The 24,585-nt window shown below is 42.1% G+C and overlaps 1 protein-coding gene across 8 annotated transcripts in view; it reads left to right on the top strand.

Annotated features, from left to right (window-relative positions):
* Window positions 1–24,585, top strand: part of PLXNB2 (plexin B2) — a 334,154-nt gene that overhangs the window by 162,262 nt on the left and 147,307 nt on the right. For 4 of the 8 annotated variants that reach the window (XM_042844152.2, XM_065555301.1, XM_065555316.1 and 1 more), the window contains one exon: window positions 22,931–23,012. The exons of the other annotated variants lie outside the window; for them this stretch is intronic. In XM_042844152.2, the coding sequence (XP_042700086.2) occupies window positions 23,011–23,012 (2 nt within the window). In that variant the 5' untranslated portion in view covers window positions 22,931–23,010. The remainder of the gene's footprint in view (window positions 1–22,930; window positions 23,013–24,585) is intronic. 8 annotated transcript variants of the gene reach the window in all.

The following is a 24,585-nucleotide window of genomic DNA, read 5'->3' as shown; positions in this document are numbered from 1 at the left end:
CTTTACTTGAATTTTTTAGATTCTCTGATGCAGTGCTGAATTTAAATAACTGGGGGGAGGGGAAGGAGAGGAAGAGGAGGTAATAAGTGAATTAAACAAACTACCTAACATCTTAAATCATTTAGTTAATGCCTTCTATTTACTGTCACTCTAATAGGACAACACTGCACTAGTTAATACAAAAACAAAACAAATTGAAAACCAATCCAAAAGAATAGTTTCATAAGCGCCAATATTTCAAGTTAATGAATCTGTAACAGAACATGCAGCGTGACACATTTTCCTTTGCTTATGCTCCCCATAGCTAAACTTGAAGGCTATGGTATTTGCATTAATTACACTACCTGTAGAGTGCCCTGAAGTACATTGAAAACGCACTGCATAGGGAATAATGTCATCCAGGAGCGGGAAGGAGAGTTTGCCCTGCTGTTTTGTACAGATAGTGCATCTCCATGTAGAAAGAAAGAGTAGTTAGTAGCAGCTGACTGCTGCAAACAACTGTAATTATGTTGATTGGCCAGTGACATAATTTATGAGCCCAGTCCAAGAAAATAAGTATAACCGATACATAGCTCAGACTGATTTTTTGTTGTTGTTTTTGTTTTACTGCTTGTAGACTCATTTAAACAATTTTAATGAATTCCAGAAATCTGGTGTGTTTTCCATGCAGAAAATCCTAAATGAGCTGCTATATCTGCATACTGTTGACATTTAAAATATTGGGGCATTCAGTAAATTGGGCAAAATGCAGGATCGATTCCAGACCAGTTTTGCAGATTAACTATAAAATCTAGTCTCAGATGAACAGCAGCCATTGCTTTCATTATGATTTAGGAGCATAACACTTTTATAATGTCATAAAATATGATCAGAAATCAAATATTAGTAAAATGAGCTTCTGTTTTTGTTTCCATATGCTTGGTAAAACTGGGGTTAGAAGTTGGTAAGTAATCATAATCCAAGGTTTCATTCCTTGCCAAAAGTTATCTTTAGCCCTAATAGTTGTTGCTTAATGTTTCATGTACTGCATGACTTCACCCATGTGTCTGAATTATTTGAGAAAGCTGTTAGTTGCATTCCTAAGATGTTGAAAAATCTTAACTACAGCATCACTCCAGGAACTATATATGCACCTGATTAAATATCATGATAAACACTTTAGCAATAGCTAGATAAATAGAAAGTTATGGCAAACTGTGAGTAAACTTTCCTTTTCCTTTTGTATAGACACTGGGACAAATTCACCCCTGGAAAATTTAGGAAGCACCTATTGATTTGAATGGCATTTTCCAGGAGTGAACTGTTCCAAATTGTCATGTTTATTTTTTCTCCCATATTTTTTTTTTTTCTGGGAATGAAACTCCAAAGCTTACTACAGATGTTTTAAGTTGCAGGAGTGGGAAATGGTGTTACATTCTTACATAACAAGACGCACACAAATTTTACTTTTGACAACTGAAAAACTAATTTATCACGATTAACAATTCAGACTGGTTCTGACAGTAAAAGGTATTTTACTGACATTAAACATTTTAAGTGGTTGTTTAAAGAAAGTAAATATGTAATGTACCCACTTTAACTGTCAACTTCTAAGAGAACAGGTGGTGAAGTTGGGGCTTTTTATTGCATACCATACTTAATCTCAGTAACTCTTTCTACAGTATACTTGGAGCCCATTATTGTAAAGTTTTCTGGAAGTACATTCTTCGATCTCTTCTTAACGTCCTACCTGGAAATTACAACCATTTTTGCTAACCCCTCAGAGTGGTTTGTGTCTAAATCAGGACAGAAAACAAGAATTCCATTTTGCAAAAAGATTTGTGGTTTCAAGTCTGGTTTTCATTACACATCAGAATGAAAACAAGACTTTTTGAAAATTTCAAGATACCTCCACCCTGGAATAGCCAATAACACTGGTCTACAATTTTTGAGAAGTCGTCTGCTTCAGAGATAAAATGTGCTATTTATTATGTATTTTGATGTGCTGAATTCAAATATGACAATTAAAACAACTGATTGGCTACTGTTTCTAAGATATTTAAGTTTTTACATTTTATGTCTATGTATATTGTGTAGATGGTAGAGTTTTAATCATAAATTGTAAACCTAGGTCTTTTCATGTGTTTATGGTTGCTTTACATGATAATATTTCACCTGTCCTGTTTATGTAACACTTTAAAAATCAGCAAAAGGGTTATATAAATAAAATTTATTATGCAACAAAAGGCAAAAAACTATTATGTACATAGTTTAGTCCTATTCAGTGTCTACTTGGCGCTTCTTGGCTTGTCTCTTGTATTCATTAAATGGAGCATCTCTTGTTACTGTCCAGCAATAGTCTGCAAGCATTGATGGGCTCCATTTGCTCTGATAGCGTTTCTCCATTGTCGCAATGTCCTGGTGAAATCGCTCGCCGTGCTCGTCGCTCACTGCTCCGCAGTTTGGTGGAAAAAAATCTAGATGAGAGTGCAAAAAATGTATCTTTAGTGACATGTTGCAACCAAGGCTTTTGTATGCCTTGAGGAGGTTTTCCACCAACAACCTGTAGTTGTCTGCCTTGTTGTTTCCGAGAAAATTTATTGCCACTAACTGGAAGGCTTTCCGTGCCGTCTTTTCCTTGCCACGCAGTGCATGGTCAAATGCATCGTCTCGAAGTTCACGAATCTGAGGACCAACGAAGACACCTTCCTTTATCTTAGCTTCACTTAACGGTGGAAATTTTCCACGGAGGTACTTGAAAGCTGCTTGTGTTTTGTCAGTGGCCTTGACAAAGTTCTTCATCAGACCCAGCTTGATGTGTAAGGGTGGTAACAAAATCTTCCTTGATTCAACAAGTGGTGGATGATGAACACTTTTCCTCCCACACTCCAATGACTGTCGGAGTGGCCAATCTTTCTTGATGTAGTGGGAATCTCTTGCACGACTATCCCATTCGCAGAGAAAACAGCAGTACTTTGTGTATCCAGTCTGCAGACCAAGCAAGAGAGCAACAACCTTCAAATCGCCACAAAGCTGCCACTGATGTTGGTCATAGTTTATGCACCTCAAACGTTGTTTCATGTTGTCATAGGTTTCCTTCATATGGACTGCATGACCAACTGGTATTGATGGCAAAACATTGCCATTATGCAGTAAAACAGCTTTAAGACTCGTCTTCGATGAATCAATGAACAGTTTCCACTCATCTGGATCGTGAATGATGTTGAGGGCTGCCATCACACCATCGATGTTGTTGCAGGCTACAAGATCACCTTCCATGAAGAAGAATGGGACAAGATCCTTTTGACGGTCACGGAACATGGAAACCCTAACATCACCTGCCAGGAGATTCCACTGCTGTAGTCTGGAGCCCAACAGCTCTGCCTTATTCTTGGGTAGTTCCAAATCCCTGACAAGGTCATTCAGTTCACCTTGTGTTATGAGGTGTGGTTCAGAGGAGGAGGATGGGAGAAAATGTGGGTCCTGTGACATTGATGGTTCAGGACCAGAAGTTTCATCCTCTTCCTCTTCCTCGTCCGACTCAAGTGAGAATGATTCTGGTGCATCAAGAACCGGCAGTCCTTCTCCGTGGGGTACTGGGCGTATAGTTGATGGAATGTTTGGATAATGCACAGTCCACTTTTTCTTTTTTGACACACCTTTCCCAACTGGAGGCACCATGCGGAAGTAACGATTGCTGGTATGATCTGTTGGCTCTCTCCAAATCATTGGCACTGCAAAAGGCATAGATTTCCTTTTCCTGTTCAACCACTGGCGAAGATTTGTTGCACAAGTGTTGCAGCATATGTGTGGGGCCCACCTCTTGTCCTGATCTCCAATTTTGCAGCCAAAATAAAGGTGATAGGCTTTCTTAACCATAGTGGTTATACTGCGCTTTTGTGATGCAAAAGTCACTTCACCACAAACATAGCAGAAGTTATCTGCACTGTTCACACAAGTACGAGGCATCTCTGCTCACTTTGGCTAAACAGAAATGTGTCCCTTTGCAAAATCAAACATTGACAAATAAGAGCACGACACTGTATGATTTCTAGAGCTGATATAGGGCAATTTATTCAGCAGAGTGATGTAAGCTTTGTTATGATTGCATCATCCATGACTTCTAGGAATAACATGATGCAATTCATATCATGTATGACGCAATACCAGCTTCAGATTGCATCATTCATTGTTTTGCCTTGTCAAGGCTGCTTGAACTTTAGGGTACAAATGAAACTTCTAAGCTTAACTACCAGCTTAGATTTGGTCCGCTGCCACCACTCCCAATGTGCTAATTCCCTTCCCTGGGTAATCTTGAGAGACTCTTCACCAATTCCCTGGTGAATACAGGTCCAAACCCCTTGGATCTTAAAACAAGGAGAAATTAACCATCCGCCCGTCCTTTCTCCCACCAACTCCTGGTGGATCAAGATCCAACCCCCTTGGATCTAAAAACAAGGAAAAATCAATCAGGTTCTTAAAAAGAAGGCTTTTAATTAAAGAAAAAGGTAAAAATCATCTCTGTAAAATCATCTCTGTAAAATCAGGATGGGAAATAACTTTACAGGGTAATCAAACTTAAAGAGCCCAGAGGACCCCGCTCTAGCCTTAGGTTCAAAGTTACAGCAAACACAGGTAAACACCCTAGTAAAAGGTACATTTACAAGTTGAGAAAACAAAGATAAAACTAACACGCCTTGCCTGGCTGTTTACTTACAAGTTTGAAATATGAGAGACTTGTTCAGAAAGATTTGGAGAGCCTGGATTGATGTCTGGTCCCTCTTAGTCCCAAGAGCGAACTCCCCCAAAAACAAAGAGCACAAACAAAAAGCCTTCCCCGCACCAAGATTTGAAAGTATCATGTTCCCTTATTTGGCCTTTGGGTCAGGTGTCCGCCAGGTTACCTGAGCTTCTTAACTCTTTACAGGTAAAAGGATTTTGGAGTCTCTGGCCAGGAGGGATTTTATAGTATTGTACACAGGAGGGCTGTTACCCTCCCCTTTATAGTTATGACATGCCTAAAAAGCAAGTACTGTCCAAACCCAGTCATAGATTTATTCATAGATCCAGTCAAAGATGTATTTTAGTTATTTCTGGTTTAAATTGAGATCCCTTCCCTTTAAAACTCATTTATCCTCCGCCATTCCCAAGTCCAGGGTCGTATATACTGACCCAATAGCATATCTTGAAAACTAGAGCCAATCAACAATTTTAAGCATCATTTTCGTTCTCAGTGACTCAGAATTAGTAAAGTTTGACTACATTTATTTCAGAAGCATTTTGGCTGTAGAACAGTGTAAACTGGTGATGAGAGACCCAGGTTCAAGTCCCTACTCAGCATGTGCAACCAAATCAGGCATTCTTGTTTTGACCAGAAATTCCGTTCTGGATCCAAGGAAATTTTTGTCTAAACAGACATTTCTGGGGAAAATAAGTAAATATTGGTTGAAAAATTCCCAGTGAACTCTTGTTCTGTCCTACTGTGGATACTGTAAAGCTGGAGTATGTTAAATTTACACCCTCCCTTTGATAGAGAGAATTGATTTGTTTCCACTAAATTTCCAATTAAAAAAAATCAATCAAAATGGGCCAAATTCTTACCTTAGTGTCACCAATGACATCAGTCATGTCACACCAAGGCTATTTTAGACTAATATTTCCAGGACCATATCTGAGCTTCCTTTTGATTGGGGAGAGGACTGGGTTTGTCAGATGTAGGGAGCAAAAGTTTAATTTAACCACGTTGGGGTGAATGTGTCTGTAAATATAATGCTTGTAAAAGTACAGTTGCGAATAGTAGAGCTTGTTTTGTTTCCCTACAGACTAAGTGTAGCATGTACAGTGACAATACAAGCTTCCCCATAATGCTTCAGCAATATCCCAAAAACCTGACTAATTTGAGTTGCGTGAATAGTGTAACTCAAATGGACATAGCTTACATCTACTTACCGCGGGTTCCATACTACGCAATCTCCCATCAACTGCCCCTACTCTTCTTGATCCAGTGGAGTACAGGAGTTGATGGGAGAGCGAGCTGCAGTCAATTTAGCGGGTCTTCACTAGACCCGCTAAATCGACCGCTGATGCATCAATAGCTGCTCATGGATCCCCCGGTAAGTGTAGACAAGCCCTTAGATGGGATCTCTTCTTGGGATAGGAGGAGCTACTTCAGTCTCCCTGCCTATTCAGCCCATGACCTCTTTGGCATCCTTGTTAATCTTACAACAATCGGTGTGTGGGTTTTTTTTTTTTTTTTTCAATGTAGACTTTGTTCCTGAAAATTGGACTGATTTTTTTTATTTTTTTTCATTTATAGGACTGCAGTAACCTATCACTACTTCACTTAGGCTGGAGTCAAACTCAATATTTTATTATCAATCCCTGAGCCATTCAGTCACTCAATGGGTAATTAAAAAAAAAAAAGACTTAATTCTAAGTTTAGGAAACAAAATCTTGGAAAAAGTTGGGTTGATTCTTAAACAACACTTGTAAGAAAGCAGGGGAGCTATTAAATGCAAATGTCAGTGATAATGCTAACAAGTAAGTATTACCAATTCTAAAGGTGAGGGGGAAGTTACTTTTGAAATGTTTATTAGGAACATTAAACCTGAAACTTGCAATGAGAATTGAAACCTGAAATTCACAATGAGAATTAAAATTGAAAGTATATTTTTCTTGTGCCATGTTTCTGCTTTTAAGAAACGTAAGTATTATGTTGGCTAAATGGTAGTGAATGACCCAATATTTACTGTCAGAATGAGCAGTTACAATTTAATGTCTTATGGACATAACCATTAGATAAGGGCTATTTAGCTTTAGCATTTCCAGCCAGAAATGCTGCAGTTGAATGGAATATTTTATTATATAAAAACATCTGTAGCCAATATATCCTTTGGGAAACTTACGTGACCCATGATCTGTTTGGAAAAAATGCTTCACTTTTATGAGAATGTTCAGAAGAAACTATGTACAGCGGGCTGTATCTTAATGGATATGAAATGTTCTTTTTCCCTGTTCATATGCTTGCTGCAGACTTTTGTGAACTTTCAAAGTTTTCCTTGCACGCCAGTGTATCATTTTGGACTCCTTCCCTGATGTGTGGCATGGAAACAGGCTTGTGAGAAGGGGTATATTTTTGCATATACTGATATTTATGTGTCACAGGCTTTGAACAGAATTATCTTTGTTATGAGGTATCCTGAAACTCATGTAGTGGTGGTAGGGTTCATATAAGAACTGTAGTGAATCCTCTTGAAAGGGAATTTCGAGATTATAAAGTACAACTGCTACTAGAACAGATCACATCTTTAGTGGGCTGCAAACTCAGCCATACTGTATTTGTGGTAACTTTTCTGCAAGAAGTGAAGCCAGAACGTGTCACCATGGCTTCATTTGCAATGCAGTCACTTGCAGCTCAGACCCTGGTAATATTTTGACTGGAAAACAAAATAAGCTGCAACTGTTGAATGCCAATCAAAATCTGTGTGACTTTTTTGTAAACTGGGAAGATGAGCCCATAGACTGCTTGAAATTGACAGCACATTAGGTACCTGACCTTGTGCTTATTGACATCTTAAAATGTGTATTAATGCTTTCATTTGTCCTGTTAATTCAAAGGTGAAGTATCTGGATTTGTTAAGAACTTACAAATGAACTGGGCTGAGGGAGGGAGGGAGGAGGTTTTGTTTTTGTTTTTTAAATGCCTTGGAGTGTGACAGCATGCCTCATACAACACAGGAAATAGACTGTATTCTGAACTGAATTATAATCTTCTGTCCATATGTAAATGAGCTATCAAAGCACTGTACAGCTTCATCATTGAGCAAACATAATGTTAAAACTCACTGAGGTTACTATTGCAATACAGCCCTCTGTATTGGAGGCAAAAACAAGATTTGCTTACACCTAGAGCTGGCTATTCAAAAAAAATTGGGGGCGGGGAACTGGGGAGAGTTTTGGTTTAACTGAAAATGAAATTTTTAATGAATGAAAAAGTTTTAAAAAATAGTTTCAGGTCAATATTACATTTCAATTTTGAATGTCTTTGAATGTTTTTGAATTCTTAAAATAAGATTGAAGTAATTTCTAAGTGGCAAATAATTTCAACTTCCCAAAAATCTAAACATTTCATTTAGAAAATGCCAAAATGAAGCATTCAGGGATGAAATCCTGACCCACTGGACTGTAAATGCCAAAATGGCATGTGCTTCACGTTCTCTTCAAGAATAACAGAGCCAGCATGGCAGGCTGGCCAGCCAACCTTTACTCCTGAGGGCAACCTGTGCCAAAAAATGAAATATTCTGTGCATAATGTTTTAACATTTTGCAAGTTTTATTGGTCAGATAAATGTGGAGGCTCCAGCATGGCATTGGGGAGCACAGGCCACTGGCTGCACAGAGGTGGGAGATCACTGTGCAGCTTCCTTCTCCCCTCCCCCCCGACATGGACTCAGCGGTGAGGCTGCACCCAGCCTTGACACAGTGCAGGACTGGGCCTTCCCCAGAAATAACCAAGGGCCCTGTTACTCTGTGCCAAGTTCACCAGGTGTGGGCAGGCAGGCTCAGCAAAGCAGGATCCAAGTGTGGATGGGCTTAGTGTGGGGGGGACCCAGGTGTGGGTTGAGAGGGTTCTGTGTGGGGAAATCTGGGTGGGGGCAGCACAGTGGGGGATCCAGGTGCAGGGGGGATCTGGCTGCACAGGGGCTTGTTGGCGGGGTTCTGGATGCAATGGTAATTGGACTCTGCAGGGATGTCCAGGTGAAGGTGGCTGGGGCTCAGTGGGGAGGGGGTCTGGGTGTTGCAGGGGATAGAGCTCGATGGGGATATGGGTGTTGGGGGGACCAGTGGGGGTCCTGATGCAGCTGGTTGGGGCTTGATGGGGTGGGGATCTGGGTACAGGTTGCTTGTCTGGGTGATCCAGGTGCAGGGGGAATGGGACTCATGGAGGGGCGTTCTGAATGTAGGGGGGTGAGGCTCGGTGGGAGGGTCTGGGTATGAGGGAGCCTGGATGCATGGGGGTTGGGTAAATGGGGGAGCAGTTCCCTGTACAGGGATCCCTCCCTCTGCAGCTGAGGAGCAATGAGCGCAGGAAGCAAGGAGGGGGGAGTTTTCAGAGCTTCCTTCAGCAGGGGGAGAAATCTGGGGGTGGGTCTGGCCTGGCCTCAGAGGCCATGCAAGGGAAAAGGAAGTCCCGTCCTCCCCAGCCCAGTCAGGACTAGCAACTGAGCCCGGCGCAGGGGAGGAGCCACCAGCCAGGTCTTCCCCAGTCCCTCCTCCTGCCCTACAGTGATTTACCTCTCTGCCGGCTGCCCTGGGCCCCTGAAACTGCTTAGGAGAGTTGCATGACCGCTTTTGTGGCTTCCCTGTCAGTCATTTTTCTGCAGGGAAGCAAAGAAATCTGCGGGGGACATAAATTCTGCATATGTGCCTGGTGCAGAATTCCCCCAGGAGGAAACCTTTAAACTTACCTGGCTATTTTTAAATAAGTAAAAGAGACTCCAGTTTTCAGCATATAATGAATTTGATCCTCTTAGGAGCCAGCCACCTTCCATTCCCACTGAATTCAATAAAGGTCCTCACAGGATTGGGTCCAACTGTTTCAGACAAAATATTAATACGATTTATTTCATTCTAGTTAAAGAATATGTAATATCTGTATTTAGTTAGATAACGTGTAGGAAGCCTGGAAAGTCCTAAGTATAGGCTTTTGGTATTTGTTTTCCCATTAATTGACTTTTTAATGAAGGCAGAGAAGTGTTTCCAGGTGTTAACTGTCTCTTTAAACATTCATGGAGGTTCTAACAGAGATGAGCAGAAATACAAATGGAATGGGTTGTACTACTACGCGCCATGTAAGGAAGCAATGAAGAAGGCTTTGTGTGAGACAGTTGGCTTAGTGCCATTTAAAGAAGGTTCCATTATTATAGTTTCAGAGGGGTAGCCATGTTAGTCTGAATCTGTAAAAAGCAACAGAGGGTCCTGTGGCACCTTTAAGAGGTTCTTACCCACGAAAGCTTATGCTCCCAATACTTCTATTAGTCTTAAAGGTGCCACAGGACACTCTGTTGCTTTTTACATTATTATAGTTGTGATCCAGTACTGGGTCACTTTTTGGATACATGAGTACAGGTGATAAGTAGGAATGGGACAACTTTTGTCTGATTTTGAGCCCAGTCAAACATCATGAGGTAGAAAGTTCAGCTTTAATGGTAATCGGGTGAGAGTTCTGTTTAGGACAGACTATGATGAGAGTGGACAGAAAAACCTTCTCTGCCTATTTTTCCATCACATATCCTAATGAGAAAAATGCAGTGTACATTTACTGTTGCCCCTGTGCTGAGTTGAAGCAGATTTGTGGAGTCTTGCAGGTCTAGGGTTACCATACGTCCGGTTTTTCCCGGACATGTCCGGCTTTTCAGCAATCAAACCCCCGTCCGGGGGGAATTGCCAAAAAGCCGAACATGTCTGGAAAAATACCGGCCGGGCACTTCCTCTCCCGTGGCTGCTCTGCTCCTCCCTTGACTCAGACTTCGGCTCTGTTTAAGAGCCAAGCTGCCTGAGCCAGCGCTACCGGCTTCGGGCAGTCCCCTTGCCTGCGGATCCCGAGCCGCCGGCCGGGCACTTCCCTTCCTGGGCTCCAGCTGCTCTGCTCCGGCGGCACAAGGTCCAGAGGCACGGGGGCTGCCCGAAGCCAGAGCGCTGGCTTGGGCAGCTTGGCTCTTAAACAGAGCCAAAGTCTGAGTCAGGGGAGTAGCAGAGCAGCTGGAGCCCGGGGGGAAGTGCCCGGCCGGGGGCGCAGGGTTATTAACTTTGCAACCCCCCAAAGTACTAGTAGGGATTCTCAAAACCCCAAGCGTCACAAGGTTCAACTGTTCACCTGAGTGAAGAACCGAGTTACAATTAGCTGGAAGTTTTAGTTGCTGGAAGTTTTAGTTGTGCAGCAGTGAATCACTCGTGCTGCCTTTCGCATTCCCATCTTATCACTTCCTTGCATTGCCCTTCCAGGCAAGTGATCATGGCAGGCAATCCCCAGCGAGTCATTATAGTGGACAGCAGCATCCGCAAGTTATTAACAAAAACAAATCTACTTCAACTTTGCAGATGTCTGTCTTTCTGTGAAACATCAGAATGAAGATTGCCTGTATCTCACTGTTTCCTGTCTAAGAACAAAGTGGTGTGGGGAACAGAGGTTGTGTGTGTGTGTGGGGGGAATAGCCATGCCTATTTATGAAAGCAGATAGGGATAACTGGGCAAAGAGTGCTTGTTTGGGTTTTTTTTCGGGAGGTCAATGCCTTTTCCTATCATGGCTCTTGGCTAAGAGCCTGACGAAAGCGGTGTCCAAGAAATGACCGACAATAGTATAGTTTGCCCCTTACCAGCAAGAGATGTGCCTGAAAAACACCTCAGAGCTCTTTCGCACAGGTCTATGATCCCGTGCATCTCAGCCCGCTTTAACACTTATCTGCATCCTTTGCCCAAACTTCCCACTGAAGGCTATTTAGTGATGTAAGTAAGTTTTGGTTAGTAATTCCCTTTTGCAGTTATGATGGCATGGCAGCCTATTTATATTAATGATATTTTTCCCTTTTTTACTGCTTGGCAAATCATACACGAGTTGACAAATGGAGGGATACATTAATTATTCAGCAGCCAATGAATTTCTCATCCTCACTAACTCAATTTAGGATTTGTAGACCTCTTTGTGTGAACTATTTGCTTCTCCTCCATTCTATTTCAAGGTGTTGTGGGTGTGGTGTTGTTGTTTTTTTAACTGTCTCCTGTCTGTCTTTAAAGAAGGAAATTCTTTTTTCTGTAGTTAGAATAAAATCAAATTGAATAAATCAAAGCAGTAGTTTTTCTGGAAACTCCAGGACTAATAAAGTTCAAATCCAAAGGTGTGTCCTATTCTAAAATTAAACGTGAAAATTGCCAAAAAACCTATTTCCTAAACATTTAAAAATCTCACAGTAGGCATTAATTTTTCATTGAAACAAAATTAATAAATTAATAAAATTAAGTAATCCAATCTCCTTGCATCTCAAATACAAATAAACCACAAAACCGTGGGAAGTGTAAACAATATATTTTCAGCAAGGTATACTGAGAATTAGATGGATAATTCAATTACCTTGGCTAGGAATTTTGGACAAACACTATCGAATGATTAAAAAATTTCCCTTGCCAGATAGGTTTTGACTCTTTTTCAATAGACCAGTGATTTGTCTAACACCTTGTGTCTCACGATGGCAAAAAACTGAGACGACATAGTTCAAAAGCCCTATAGTAAAAAGCTGATCCATTATTGGCAGCTATTGTCAGCAATGTCACTACCCCCTGCACCTCACCTATGGGACAGAATTGTTTCTAGCACCATTATGGAAAGCATGATTCAGACTTGTTGCAAGTCTCAGTGATACAGCAGCTAGTTTAGGTAACAGTACCATACTGATCGGCAGGGTGTAAGATGGAGGTAAAAAGTATGGAAATTAATGTTGCTCAGAGCAGCATTACTGTCTCCTACATACACAGGCTGCAGCTGATAAGCCAACAGAAGCACAACTAGTGTGTAGGATGTGCTGCCAGCATTGCAAAGGGAAGTGCAGAAGCTGGTCAGAATCTCCACAATGGGGAAGAGGTCTGTAGGACCTCTGTTTCTGCAGATTTTTGACTATGCATGTTTCAGAGGCTAGGTCCTCATCCCTGCTGACCCCTTCCCTCAGGCACTGGGATGTTTGTTATGGGCACTGAAGAACTCAATGGATAGACATGAGCTGCATTACTGACAGCATCAGAAACTGCTGAGTGAGATTTCTCTTCCGTCATCTTCTAACATGAGAATATAACGATTTACTCCATAGATGATAAATAATGAAGCTCTTGTTGATTGCTGTGGCAGCAGACTGCTGACCAATCCATCCCTCTTCAACTTGGTACAAATCTGCAAGGAAGCCCATTCCCACAGTTGTTCTTACTGAAATGCTCACCAGCTGAAAGTGGAAATGAAGAGAGGAAGGTTAACGAGACTCCTGGTGGAAAGCATAAACTAAAACTTGCAAGGAGTTCAGAGACATTCTCAACATTTTGCGGAGCCAGTTTTAAACAGCCTTAATGACATATGTGGTTTGGATTGCTTTGGTTGGCCATTAAAATTCATTTAATTGTAGCATTGAAATGAAAAAGGAATGTTTGTGGCCGCAGTGGATTTCCTCCATGGCTACAGGAAGAGTAAATTAGTTAACAGGAACTTGAAAGTATGGCCCAAGCGGTTAACCCTTTTCTTAATGGAGCTTGCTCTTCCATTGTAATCCACTTTAAAAAGAAATCCGGTGATCAGTGCTCCCCCCGCCCCCCTTCTTTGTCATCTTCGTCCTCTCCATGGGAGAGCTTTAATTACAAAAACAGCAAGGAGTGAGTTGTTTGAACAGAAAATCTGGGAACTTCCTTTATAAATATTACTTTACCCTTCATGTGAAACCAAAGCAGCTTCCTCAGTTCCCAAGCACACATTTTTCTGACTCGGGCACTGTAAAAACATGTGTATAAAAACATTAAAAAATATAACCAAAAAAGGTTAATTAGGAAATGATACAGTTACGAGCAGTTTTAGTTTAGTTCACAACAAACTGAAAAGGGGATACAGGAAAAATCCTATTTCTGCTTTGTGATCCCATTTCCATCTCAGACACCAGTCAGTACTGGGCTGGATCAGTATTGGATGGCAGTCGTTCTAGTAACACTAAGTGCTGCAGGACGTGGTTTCGGCAATTCAATAGGAGGCATTCTCCCCTTTGAGTCAGAATTCTGTTAAAGGGCGTTGTGCTGCTGGAGGCTCTTTGCAGGGGTCATAAAATCATGGTCCTTATCGTTTAGTTATTAAAGCTACCATGGTACGTTTCATAAGAAATGGGGTTTTAACTGGATGACCAGGTCAAATTCCAAATTGAGTAATTATTTTTCCCACCTAAAATTAGCCCCATCACTTTCAGTTGGGAATGATATTCTTCCCATGCCCTCAACTGTTGTGTGGTGGTTACACCTGAGCTGGAAACTCTGAGTTTTTGGTTGTGCGGGGGGCGGGGGGGTAGGGGGAAGACAGTGTTCTCTAGCAAAATGAAATTTTTTTTTCGTGGAATAGCTGCGTGGCAGGCAGGTCCCCCCTGCCTGTCCTCCATCAGGGCTGCCCAGGGAGCCAACCAGGCGGGGAACAGGTGCCCAGCTCTTCAGTTAGCCAGCCAAGTGGGGAACTAAAGATCTAGGGAACCCCAGCTCCAGAGGAGCCTTGGAGCCCAGGTGTACCTGAGAGCTTGGGAACTAGGGCTTCCAGGCTCCAGACTCCCCAAAAGTCCCCCAAGCAGTTTGCAGAGAAGCAGAGAGCCTGGGCTGCTGAGGAATGAGCCAGGCAAGCTGGCAGGAATCAAGGCATTTTTCAAAACCTGCCTGGCAGGCAAGAGTCCATTGGGAACCTGCCTGGTTTCCAGTGGAACTTGGTTGAAATTTACTGATTCCCATGGAATGTTTAAATTTCAGTGAATTTTCTAACTAGCTTTAGTTGTGTCGACTTTGTTTTTGCACTGTTTAACTAGCTGTACACAGGGAATAAAACTCCAAAAACAGTGTGTAAGACCTGTCTGGGGCAGATTTTACCTAAGGGTCAGTCTCTCTCTTAAAAAAAAAATATATATATATATATATATATCGGCTACAGTTGTATGGCTTGCCAGAAAGTGTCATTGAATTTTGTGCTCCACTCCAGAGGAGGCTGCATTTCATGAATTTCAGTGGGGGAATGTGATCCCTTATCTGAGAGTTGTGAAACTGAAATAGTTTCTGTAAAACTCTAAACTCCCTGCTCAAAGTTATCTTCTCTAACTCCTTTCCCTTTCTCTGAAAGGCAAAAATCTGCAATATCCAGGAGGAATTCTCCATATCTACACCCTCCTCTCCCCTCAATTTTACTATTGCTGAGTCCTTATGTCCCCCTATCCCTCATCACTTTCTCCTCTCCTTGTTATGTTCATCTAACCACGCTTCCCTCCTTTTGCTCCACCTTCCAAGGCTGCCTTTGCCTCTGGATCTGTAAGGTTTCTCTCTCTCCACCAGCTTGCCTGCTTTTTACTCACACAAGGCAGTCTGCGTACTTAGGGAGTAATCCTTCATACTGTTATGCAAGTACTCCCATTGGCCATGTGATTTTTTATTAAGGAATTGCAGGACTGGGCACGTAGATTGTAAAATCTCTGGGGCAGGGTAAAAGTCTTTTTGTGCGGCCAGTTTTAAACTGCCTTAATTACATTTGTGGTTTGGATGACTTTGGCCATTAAAATTCACATTTCTAAGGCACCATGCACACCAATGGCACTGTATAAATAAAGCAGTTTGAGGGCTTGATAGAAAAGGCTCTTTAGAAATAATATATTACTTCCAGTCTAGAGAAATGGAGGGCACTTTAAAATGAGCTTTTACAAGCCCTGTGTGTTTAAAAACGTTAACATCTTTTTTTGTTTCCCTTTTGTTTAACCACCTCTGCAGACCTGAGCATGTTTGAGCAGCCAAAGATCCTATTTCATGTAGGATCCTATTTCCATCCAGGTCAGGCCAAATCAATAGAAAATCAGCACACTCTGAAATAAAACTGTGTCTGTGAAATTCCTTCACCTGTGGGAAGATGGAAGAGGAAGAGTGTAATAAAACAAATAGTGATTTTCTTTTTGAGGTGAAAAACTCTGAAACTCTGTCCTTGGGTGTTGCACAATCAACCTTGATTGAGCATTGATCATAGCACAATTTTGGTGTATTTTGTATCCCTGGGGTAGCAGTTAATGGCTGTTTTTTCAAACCAGCCACACAGCAATGGTAGGATATTTTATGGAAAGAACAGAGGTACTTGTAAGTCTGAACACAGCTAACATAGTGAAATAGGCCTAGTGATGCTTGTGATCTAAAAGTGCCTGTAGCTACTTCACTGTTATATCAAGCATATTTTTATTAGTTTGAAAAATGTAGGGCGAATCTAATCTAGTCTATTATTTGATTCAAGATTTCATCAGCTCCTATGATCTTCAGCAAATTTATTTGGCAACACAGCTTCTTCAACTTTCAAAAATGCCTTTGAATTAGAATCATATTATCCAAGGTTGTTGTTGTGGGCTTTTGTTCTCCCCACCACCACCCCGCTTTGTCTTTTTGTCTCCCTGAACACACAAGAGAAATATGATTGTATAATAGTCGTGTGAGAGGAAAACTGCAGTATCATTTCAGATCATTGAAGGGGAGAGGGCAAGGGGGTAAGAGAGACTCTAAATCTAAAGTTGGGAGACTATTAGGTAGCTCTGAATGCATGGATGTTTGGATGTCTGCCAATATTATGCTGAATACCAGGGAAAATTTTCTTATGGTGAACTTGGTTCTATTGTGGAATTATGACCTTGGGGGAAGTCCTGTCACTTAGCACATTTAAACCCCATCAGGGCAAAATCCTAGTGAATGTCTAATAGGGAGAAAGTTGTTGTTGGTCCAGAGCAGAACATTGCTTGACCTCCCTCTTAGAGCAGTGTAATTTTGGGGGGAGTGAGTAGGAATTTCTTAAGGGGTTGGGAGAAGGAAGAAGGCAAATGTTCCATGGCAGATTATTTTTAATTCTAAAAATTTACCTGTCTGAAAGCTTCCAAGTTGTTTTGAATGTAAAGTTACCTTGAGGGGGTAGATGTAGTGGGCAGAGAGCAGGAGAGGCAGTCTAAGAGGCATAATAAATACAGTTTCTATCTTGCATCTCACTACCACATTTCGGGTTACGGGGCGATGGAGGGGGTTTATGTATGTATGTTTCTATATGTGAATCATTAGAATACTGTGTGCCCACACACTTGAAAATCCTCACGAATACATAAGCAAAGGAACTGAAAGGAATTAGGCACCCAACTCCCATTGGAATTCATTGTGGGTTAGAAGCGAGATTCTCTTAGACTGCTTTCAAAATCTCAACCATAATGTGTAATAATACGCCTGGTGTGATGTCAATGGAAACTTGCTGGGTGGATCTATTTAGGGCCTCCATGAGAGTTTATATACTGACTTGAGTGTTTAGATTCATTGGACATATTGTAATTTCATGTAAATTTTGTGTTCAGTCAGGTCCTGGTCTGACACTAAAGCTCCTATGCACTATGTTAATACTACTACTAATAATGTCATTTTATTTGAATAGTGTCCTTCTTAATATACTTAGGATGCAGACATTTACTGCTTTTCGGAGTTGGGTCCTACAAGTCTCTCAGATAGTAAAGGGAAACAAATTTAACTGAAATGAATGGAGTAGTAAAAAAAAATAAAAATTAAAACCGAAAATCCTGAAATTCAATAGTAGTAAAGTAAGCCTTGCTGCAAACTATAGAAAGATTATAATGGAAGGGCAGAGTAAAGGTGGTTGTGCTGCACTTTTGACACCAGGTGACAAAAAACCTTGTCTTGGCACATGCTGGGCTTTCCTTAACAGAATTTCATTATTTTCACTTTGAGTGGCTTAGCTATGAGTTGTATGGGACAGATTAAAAAAACTCATCAAAATTCAATAAAAATTAGGATAGAAAAGCAGGGTCAATTGAAACTTGAAAACCAGAGGATTTAACTGGAGGAAGTGATTCAGTGGATTGAAGGGAGGATCTGATTGATCCACCCAAGTGAACAATTACACCATAAGTTGGGACAGTTACTGGAAGGAGACAGAGAGGAAGCTAAGGGCAGGTCTACACTACGAGGTTAAGTCGACCTAAGTTATGCAACTCCAGCTACGTGAATAACGTATCTGGAATTGACGGCGCTTAGGTTGACTTATTGCGGTGTCGACGGGAGAAACTCTTCTCGTTCCGGTGGAATTGATGGGAGAGCAATCTGCAGTCGATTTAGCGGGTCTTCACTACACCTGCTAAATTGACCCCCAGTGGATTGATTACTGGAGTGTTGATCCATACTAAGTGTAGACATACCCTAAGAGGAAAGCTGTGGAGCAAATGAGTCGAATGAATAGGAAGTGGACTAAGGTCAAAGAGGTAGAGAAAGGAAGCATGGAGAAGATTAACCACCAGGAGAGCAGCTGGGAACTGGAGCTGATGGTGATGGGAAGGGTATGTGGCTACACTGGTGCTAGAATATAACAATTTAGTAGAAAGTTCATTAGAAACAGGGGTGGCCAACCTGAGCCTGAGAAGGAGCCAGAATTTACCAATTTTTATTGCCAGAGAGCTACAGTAATACGTCAGCAGCCCCCCCCCGCATTAGCTCCTCCCAGCGCCTCCCACCTACTTGTAGCCCTGCCGATCAGAATCTCCCCCTCCTTCCCCGCACCTCCCGATCAGCTGTTTCGTAGCATGCAGGAGGCTCGGAGGGGGAGGGAGAGGAGCGAGGGCATAGCAGGCTCAAGGGAAGGGGCAGAGTGGGGGCAGAGCCAGGGATTGAGCAGTAAGCACCTCCCAGCGCATTGGAAAGTTGGCACCTGTAGCTCCAGCCCGGGAGTCAGTGCCTATACAAGGAGCCGCATATTAACTTCTGAAGAGCAGCATGTGGCTCCGGAGCCACAGATTGGCCATGCCTGGTTTAGACCCTTTTGGCTAAGCTCATGTTCAGTATCTGCTTAATTTCTGATACATCCTCTATTAGGAAATTTTATGTTTTGCCCTTATACAGACATGGACTCAGTCTGACAGGGCTTTCCTGTCTCTCCGAATATGAGGATCACTAGTTCAAAGTGAACGAAGTCTCAAGAATATGTAAGTATATGGAAAACTACCAGCGCTGTTCAGTGTACCAGGCACACTAACCAAATGGCCAGATAAAGGGTATGAAACAGTGTAAAAGTCTATATGACCTTGGGGAAGGTATTTGACCTCTCCATGTTTTGTGTCCTCATCTTTTTAAAGTAGATTATAGCCTGCGTCCAAGTCTGAGTAAAAAGAATTGTATATAATCTATTGTTATCACTCATTATTACATTAGCAGAAGATTTAGTAGCCAGAGTTCCACATTTTGCTCCTTGTGGCTTCTGAAACCATTTTTCAAACTTCCAGCAACAGTTTTTGGGGGGCTGTCCTCCTAAGATTCAGCCTTGCCTCAGTGAAAGTCGCTTGTGCTCTGACATGATCTATCAGCCCCTGCTTCAACTCAAAGAGCATCTTATTTTTCAGTGCTAGAATAAGTTACTCTGCCAGGTATTTTATAGTACAGCAATTGCTCCTAGACTGATTATATATTTTGACAGTGCTAACTACACTACCATGTGTGGTATTCTTCATCTTTTGATGTCCTGGAGAAAACTTGTGTTTGATAGAAAGGACAATGGTTGCATTATGGAGGACAAAGTTGGGCGCGATTAGGTATGTCAGAGTGAATATAGTCTGGGTAGATCGATCACATATGCTACTGGCGCATAGATTTTGGTTTCTGGGAAGCTGGTTGCAAAGGCCCTATATGTCTTGTGGTACTTAGTGTATTTGTGAGGGGCAAGGTAATAAGAGCCCACAGCCTGCAGGGAGCCTACGTTACCATATCTACAGCTGAGCACCTTTCACATACTTCGCTGGAGGCTGAAATCCTAATATGAATGTCCAAGCCCCCTGTGTCACTTGCTCTTAAGATGTTGAAAAAGAGCTGTTGTGGCATGAACAAGAGTTTAAAAAAAAAATCTTGCAGCAGATAGTATCACCTGTACCCAATTTAATCCAGCCAAAACAATCTGCTGCTGAGAGTGGAGAAGGCTGGAAACCTGATGACTCAGTTTGAGGAAGGAGGGAGTGAAGAGTAGCAATCTGGCACAAACCTTGAGTTTATCATGAAAGAGGCTTCTTATTTATTTTATAGATCACTAAATTACCTACAGTTTGGTGGAGACTTCTCTGGCACTGCTAGCTAGCAAATACAAACTAAAATGCTTGGGTGCTTGATATGTACTGTTACATTCTTTAAAAAGCAACAGAGGGTCCTGTGGCACCTTTGAGACTAACAGAAGTATTGGGAGCATAAGCTTTCGTGGGTAAGAACCTCACTTCTTCAGATGCAAGACATTGTTACATTCTTGTGATAGTTGACACATTTGCAGTCAACTTATCACATGCTAGTTTCTTTGGGTGCATTGGGAGGGATTTTCATAATAAATGGAGTTTGTGGTACTGCTGACTGTGTGTGTAAATTATCATTGAGGAAAGAGAGCCTTGTAGTTAAGACACAGGAGAACTGGGAGTTTGCAGATTTGGGTTTTATTTATAGGCTCTATCAAAGACTTGCGTGTAATCTTCAGCAAGTTGCTTAATCTCTCTGTTACCACAGTTTCCTCCATCTGTTACCGACTTCATGGGTAGTTGTAAAGCTAAATTCATGAATGTTTGTAAAGAGAGCCCTGAATGGAAGACAACTTGTAATTGCAAAGTGTGAGCTCTATTTCAACAAGATGAAAACTGAGACCCACCTGTTTGCTCACAAACCCTATCATTTTCCTTTTTTCTTGATTTTTAACATCACAATCCTCCACATGATTCTGACACTAAAGTTGCGGGGCCTCCCCTTCCTTCACACATTCAAGATGTTGGTCTTTTCTCCACAAGATACTAAAATCGTCCCTTTGTCTGTCCTTGAGGCTAAAACACTTGCTAATGTCTTGCTTAGCTTCTGCCTTTGCTTACAACTTCGTCTTTTATGCCCATACTCAACTCCAGTCTATCCAGAACATCTAAAATCTTTTTTTTTTTTTTTTGGCCTTTTCTGCTGCATCACACTCCTCCTCAAGTCTCTGTGTAAAGGTCACAATTCTCACCCCCTCCTTGAAAGGACTGCATCATTCTGCCCATGCCGACATCTCAGTTCTCAATTCTTGCCCCTCCACTCCTTTGCCCTCTTGCTGTAATGAAGGGCCCCTCGCCACTCTCTCTTTCAGGGCTGGTTCCAGGCACCAGCTGAGCAAGCTGGTGCTTGGGGCGGCAGATTGTACGAGGCGGCATTCCGGCCAATCCTAGGGCTGCATGGCCGCTTTTTTGTTGTTGTTGTTCCGCTCTGGCTGCCCTGTAGGGGGTGGCGGTGCGGAGGATGGGAGCGCCCTGCAGCAAGCCCAGCAGGGCAGCTGGCGTCCTTCTCTCTCAGCCGACCGGAGCAGCGCGGAGCCCAGGCGGCAGGCAACGCGGTGGAAGGGGCCGCATGGCAGCGCCCCACTGAAGCCCTGGCTGCCCCCTTCTCTCTCTCTCCCCCCGCTCTATCCCCCTCCCCGTGCTAGCCAGGGCACATCTGCAGCGCAGGGAGTCCCCCTGCACCCTGGCTCCGGCCGCACCACAGGGTGGTTTTTTTTGTTAGTTTGTTGTTTTTTGCTTGGGGCGGCCAAAAAGCCAGAGCCGGCCCTGCTCTTTTTCATGCCGCCTTCTTGCTTGGAATGACCTCTCTAGCCCAGTGCATCAAGCATCCTTCTTTCTTCAGATTCAAACACTGAAGATCAGAAAGGTGCCCTGACTCAGCACCCCTGAGCAGGGCCGGCTCCAGGCACCAGCTTGGCAAGCAGGTGCTTGGGGTGGCCGCTCCGGAGAGGGGTGGCACGTCCAGCTATTCGATGGCAATTTGGCGGATGGTCCCTCACTCCCGCTCGGAGCGAAGGACCTTCCGCTGAATTGCCGCCGCAGATCGCGATTGCGATCGCGGCTTTTTTTGGCTTTTTTGGGCTGCTTGGGGCGGCCAAAACCCAGGAGCCGGCCCTGCCCCTGAGTTTTCCAAAGCATCTTTGTGTCTGATCTTTGTCTATTTTGATTGCAAGTTCCTTCAAAAAGGGATCAGATTTTCCTTTGTCTTGTATAGCTCTGAGCAAATTATTGGTACATCATAAAGAATAATAAAGTATTATCAGAGAATGGAAGTGGGGTTGGAAGAGATGAATTGTGTGTACCCTTAAATAGTGCTTATTACCATGGCAACTAGACACATGGAATGCAAAGAACATTAAACCCAGTCAAATTTTTTACAAAATAAATAAGCCTTAGGTGCCATGAAGCACACTGGACTCTGGTGCTGACAAACCACCATGAAGCATGACTTCCAAAGGTGAAGGCCTTCAACTAACACTCCTTGAGGGAGCTAGAGGTCAGCAGGCCATAGTCACAAACTCCGATCCAGAGGTGAACTGGGGTGGGGAATGATTTGAATCTAGTAGTCTGGTTTAGGACTATGTCCAGGTTTGCTAGGGACAGTAGTTTCACAATCCTTTATTGCATATATTGGCATACGCAGGACATTGCTTAAAGGGACATAAACTAATCTGTACATGCTTATGGAAAGTATCTGTAAGAAAAAAAACAGTATTGTATTGCCTACTGATGGATATCCATTGCTGGAGACTTCTTCCAAAACAGTCATCCTCTTCATATTCAAGTTGAACAGCCTAGTTTTACTTCCTTTTGACATCATTTTTATAATAGAGTAGTGGTCTTGAGTGCTAATGAGGCAGTATTTTATTTGCCCTTAGATGCCTAGGTGCTGTTTCCCCTCTACAAAGTATTCTGAAGCTGTCTGATCCTGCCAAGGTGCTGAGCACTTCAGACAATGGAAGGTGAGAGTGCTCAGGTTCTCCTAGAGTGCAGTCAGAACATACAAAACCCAATCCTTAATATAAAACATACATTCTTTCAGGTACTGTACCATATGAGTTCTCAATTCTTTAGTGATTAGTCATCTGTCTGCAATTAATTGTATGTCTGACTTGCCTGAGCCAGTATTGAGAGTGAACCCAGAGCAGTGCTCCATTTAGTCTTGGGATTCAAACTTATGGTATGGCAAAAATTTGTTTAAAAATAAATAAACTTGACTCTATATACATTTTTTTTTAAATACAAGGTTCTGAACCATTACAGAACACCTTACATAAGTAGTCCGAAGTGTAAGAAGAATAAATATAATGGATATTTTTGTAATTCTTTTCCTCGTTTTTCATAGGTAAAGGTGAAAAAGAAGAAGATTTAAAACTGTCCTGGAAAAGAAGTAAGTGCAGTAAAGAAGAGTTAGTGAAAAAGTGAATGTAAGTATTTCAGTTACTTCACAAATAAAGTAGTTTATAACTGCTAGTGCTGCATGATCAGAAACCATAAAAATGATTCAGTAAACTAGCAGATGATGCCAAAATGAAGACCTAATTTTGAAATCCCAGTACATTTAATATTCCTATGGAACTTGGGGCTAATTTTGAGCACACCAAGAATGCTCAGTCAGGACTTATGTGTTTTTTATTAATTGTAAAAAGACAAACTTTAAAAAATTTGTAGTCAGTACTCAACTTAAACTGTTACCATGATCTTGTTAGTGTTGTTAGCTATCCATGTCTGCTTGAAACAAAGCGGCAATCTTGGGCTGTCAGTAAATGCCAGTTTTAAACAATCTGTTCAAACACCAGTTGGGATCCCTGAGTCCTGTACTGTAGACATATTTTCCATTTCAAATGGGATTTAGGTTTATTTTGCCCCATATGTAGTATCTATAGCTGTGTGTATTTTTGCACTGAAGATTTGGATTTAGAATACAAATTTCAGTGCAATGTTTTTCTATTTCACGGTAAGTAGAGTTTTCAATGCCTGAAGTTTCAGTCTGAGAGCATTACTGCCCTCTGGAAGTCCATTTTTTCAAATCTAGAGGCAATTGTTTTCTAACAGTAAGCTAAGAACTCCAGTTAATATGTTAAATCCTTTTAAAAAATGTTATTACATCACCATCGGTGTATAGCCCATAATGATATTTCACAACTGTTATAGTTTTATTGCAATCTATATTGAGAGCATATACCATATTTTACTTCTCCTTGGTCTAGGAGTGTTTGATAATATTGTTACATACCTTACCTATGTAATAGCTATGATACCTTTTAATAGGTAGAATTAGAACGCGTTATCTGTGTGTCATAGACTCTCTGCTGCTAATGGAAGTTCTCCTTTTGCTTAAGTGTGCTTTTGGAACAGAAAGATCTGAGTGAGTTGTATCCTTGCTGTCACCATGGGAGGTTCTGAGTGGCTATAATGATAGTGTTAACCATGCTGCCACAGATTTCTTCCAGTCTTTTTAATTTACTACATTTTCTCAACAGTCTCACCTTCTGTTTCCTATGGCTGCAAGTTTCTGTGGACTCATAAAATTACTAGCCTGTCAGTAGTGCAAAAACCATCGACCATCTATAGGAGGGCAACCTTGGCTTATGGTATTGTTGTTGTGTCTAGAAGTTATTGGGATCTACTTAAATTAAGTAGAGTTTCAACAGCAAGGTATATAAACCAAAGGTTCATTGATCATGTCTGCACCGAACAAATGTCCATACAGTGCTACCTGGTGCCTACTCTGCACATCATCAGTCTAAGCTTCACTAGAGAAGTTGGTGGTTGCAGGATCAAAGCTTAAAAACCTCCCAGCATGCAGTGGAGTTAAAACCTGGAAGGATTTCGGAGGAGCTATCACTGGTTGTTCTGGTCCTGAAGATCTGGGGATGATGTCCCTAAGCAGGGCCGGCTCCAGGGTTTTGGCCGCCCCAAGCAGCCACCCCCCCCACCCCCCTCCACGCCCCCAAAAGCTGCGATCGCGATCTGCGGCGGCAATTCGGCGGGAGGTCC

Source organism: Chrysemys picta, chromosome 1, assembly GCF_011386835.1.
Source record: "Chrysemys picta bellii isolate R12L10 chromosome 1, ASM1138683v2, whole genome shotgun sequence".
Classification (NCBI taxonomy): domain Eukaryota; kingdom Metazoa; phylum Chordata; order Testudines; family Emydidae; genus Chrysemys; species Chrysemys picta.
The sequence above is the reverse complement of the archived record's forward strand: the minus strand, read 5'-3'. Positions and strand labels throughout refer to the sequence as shown.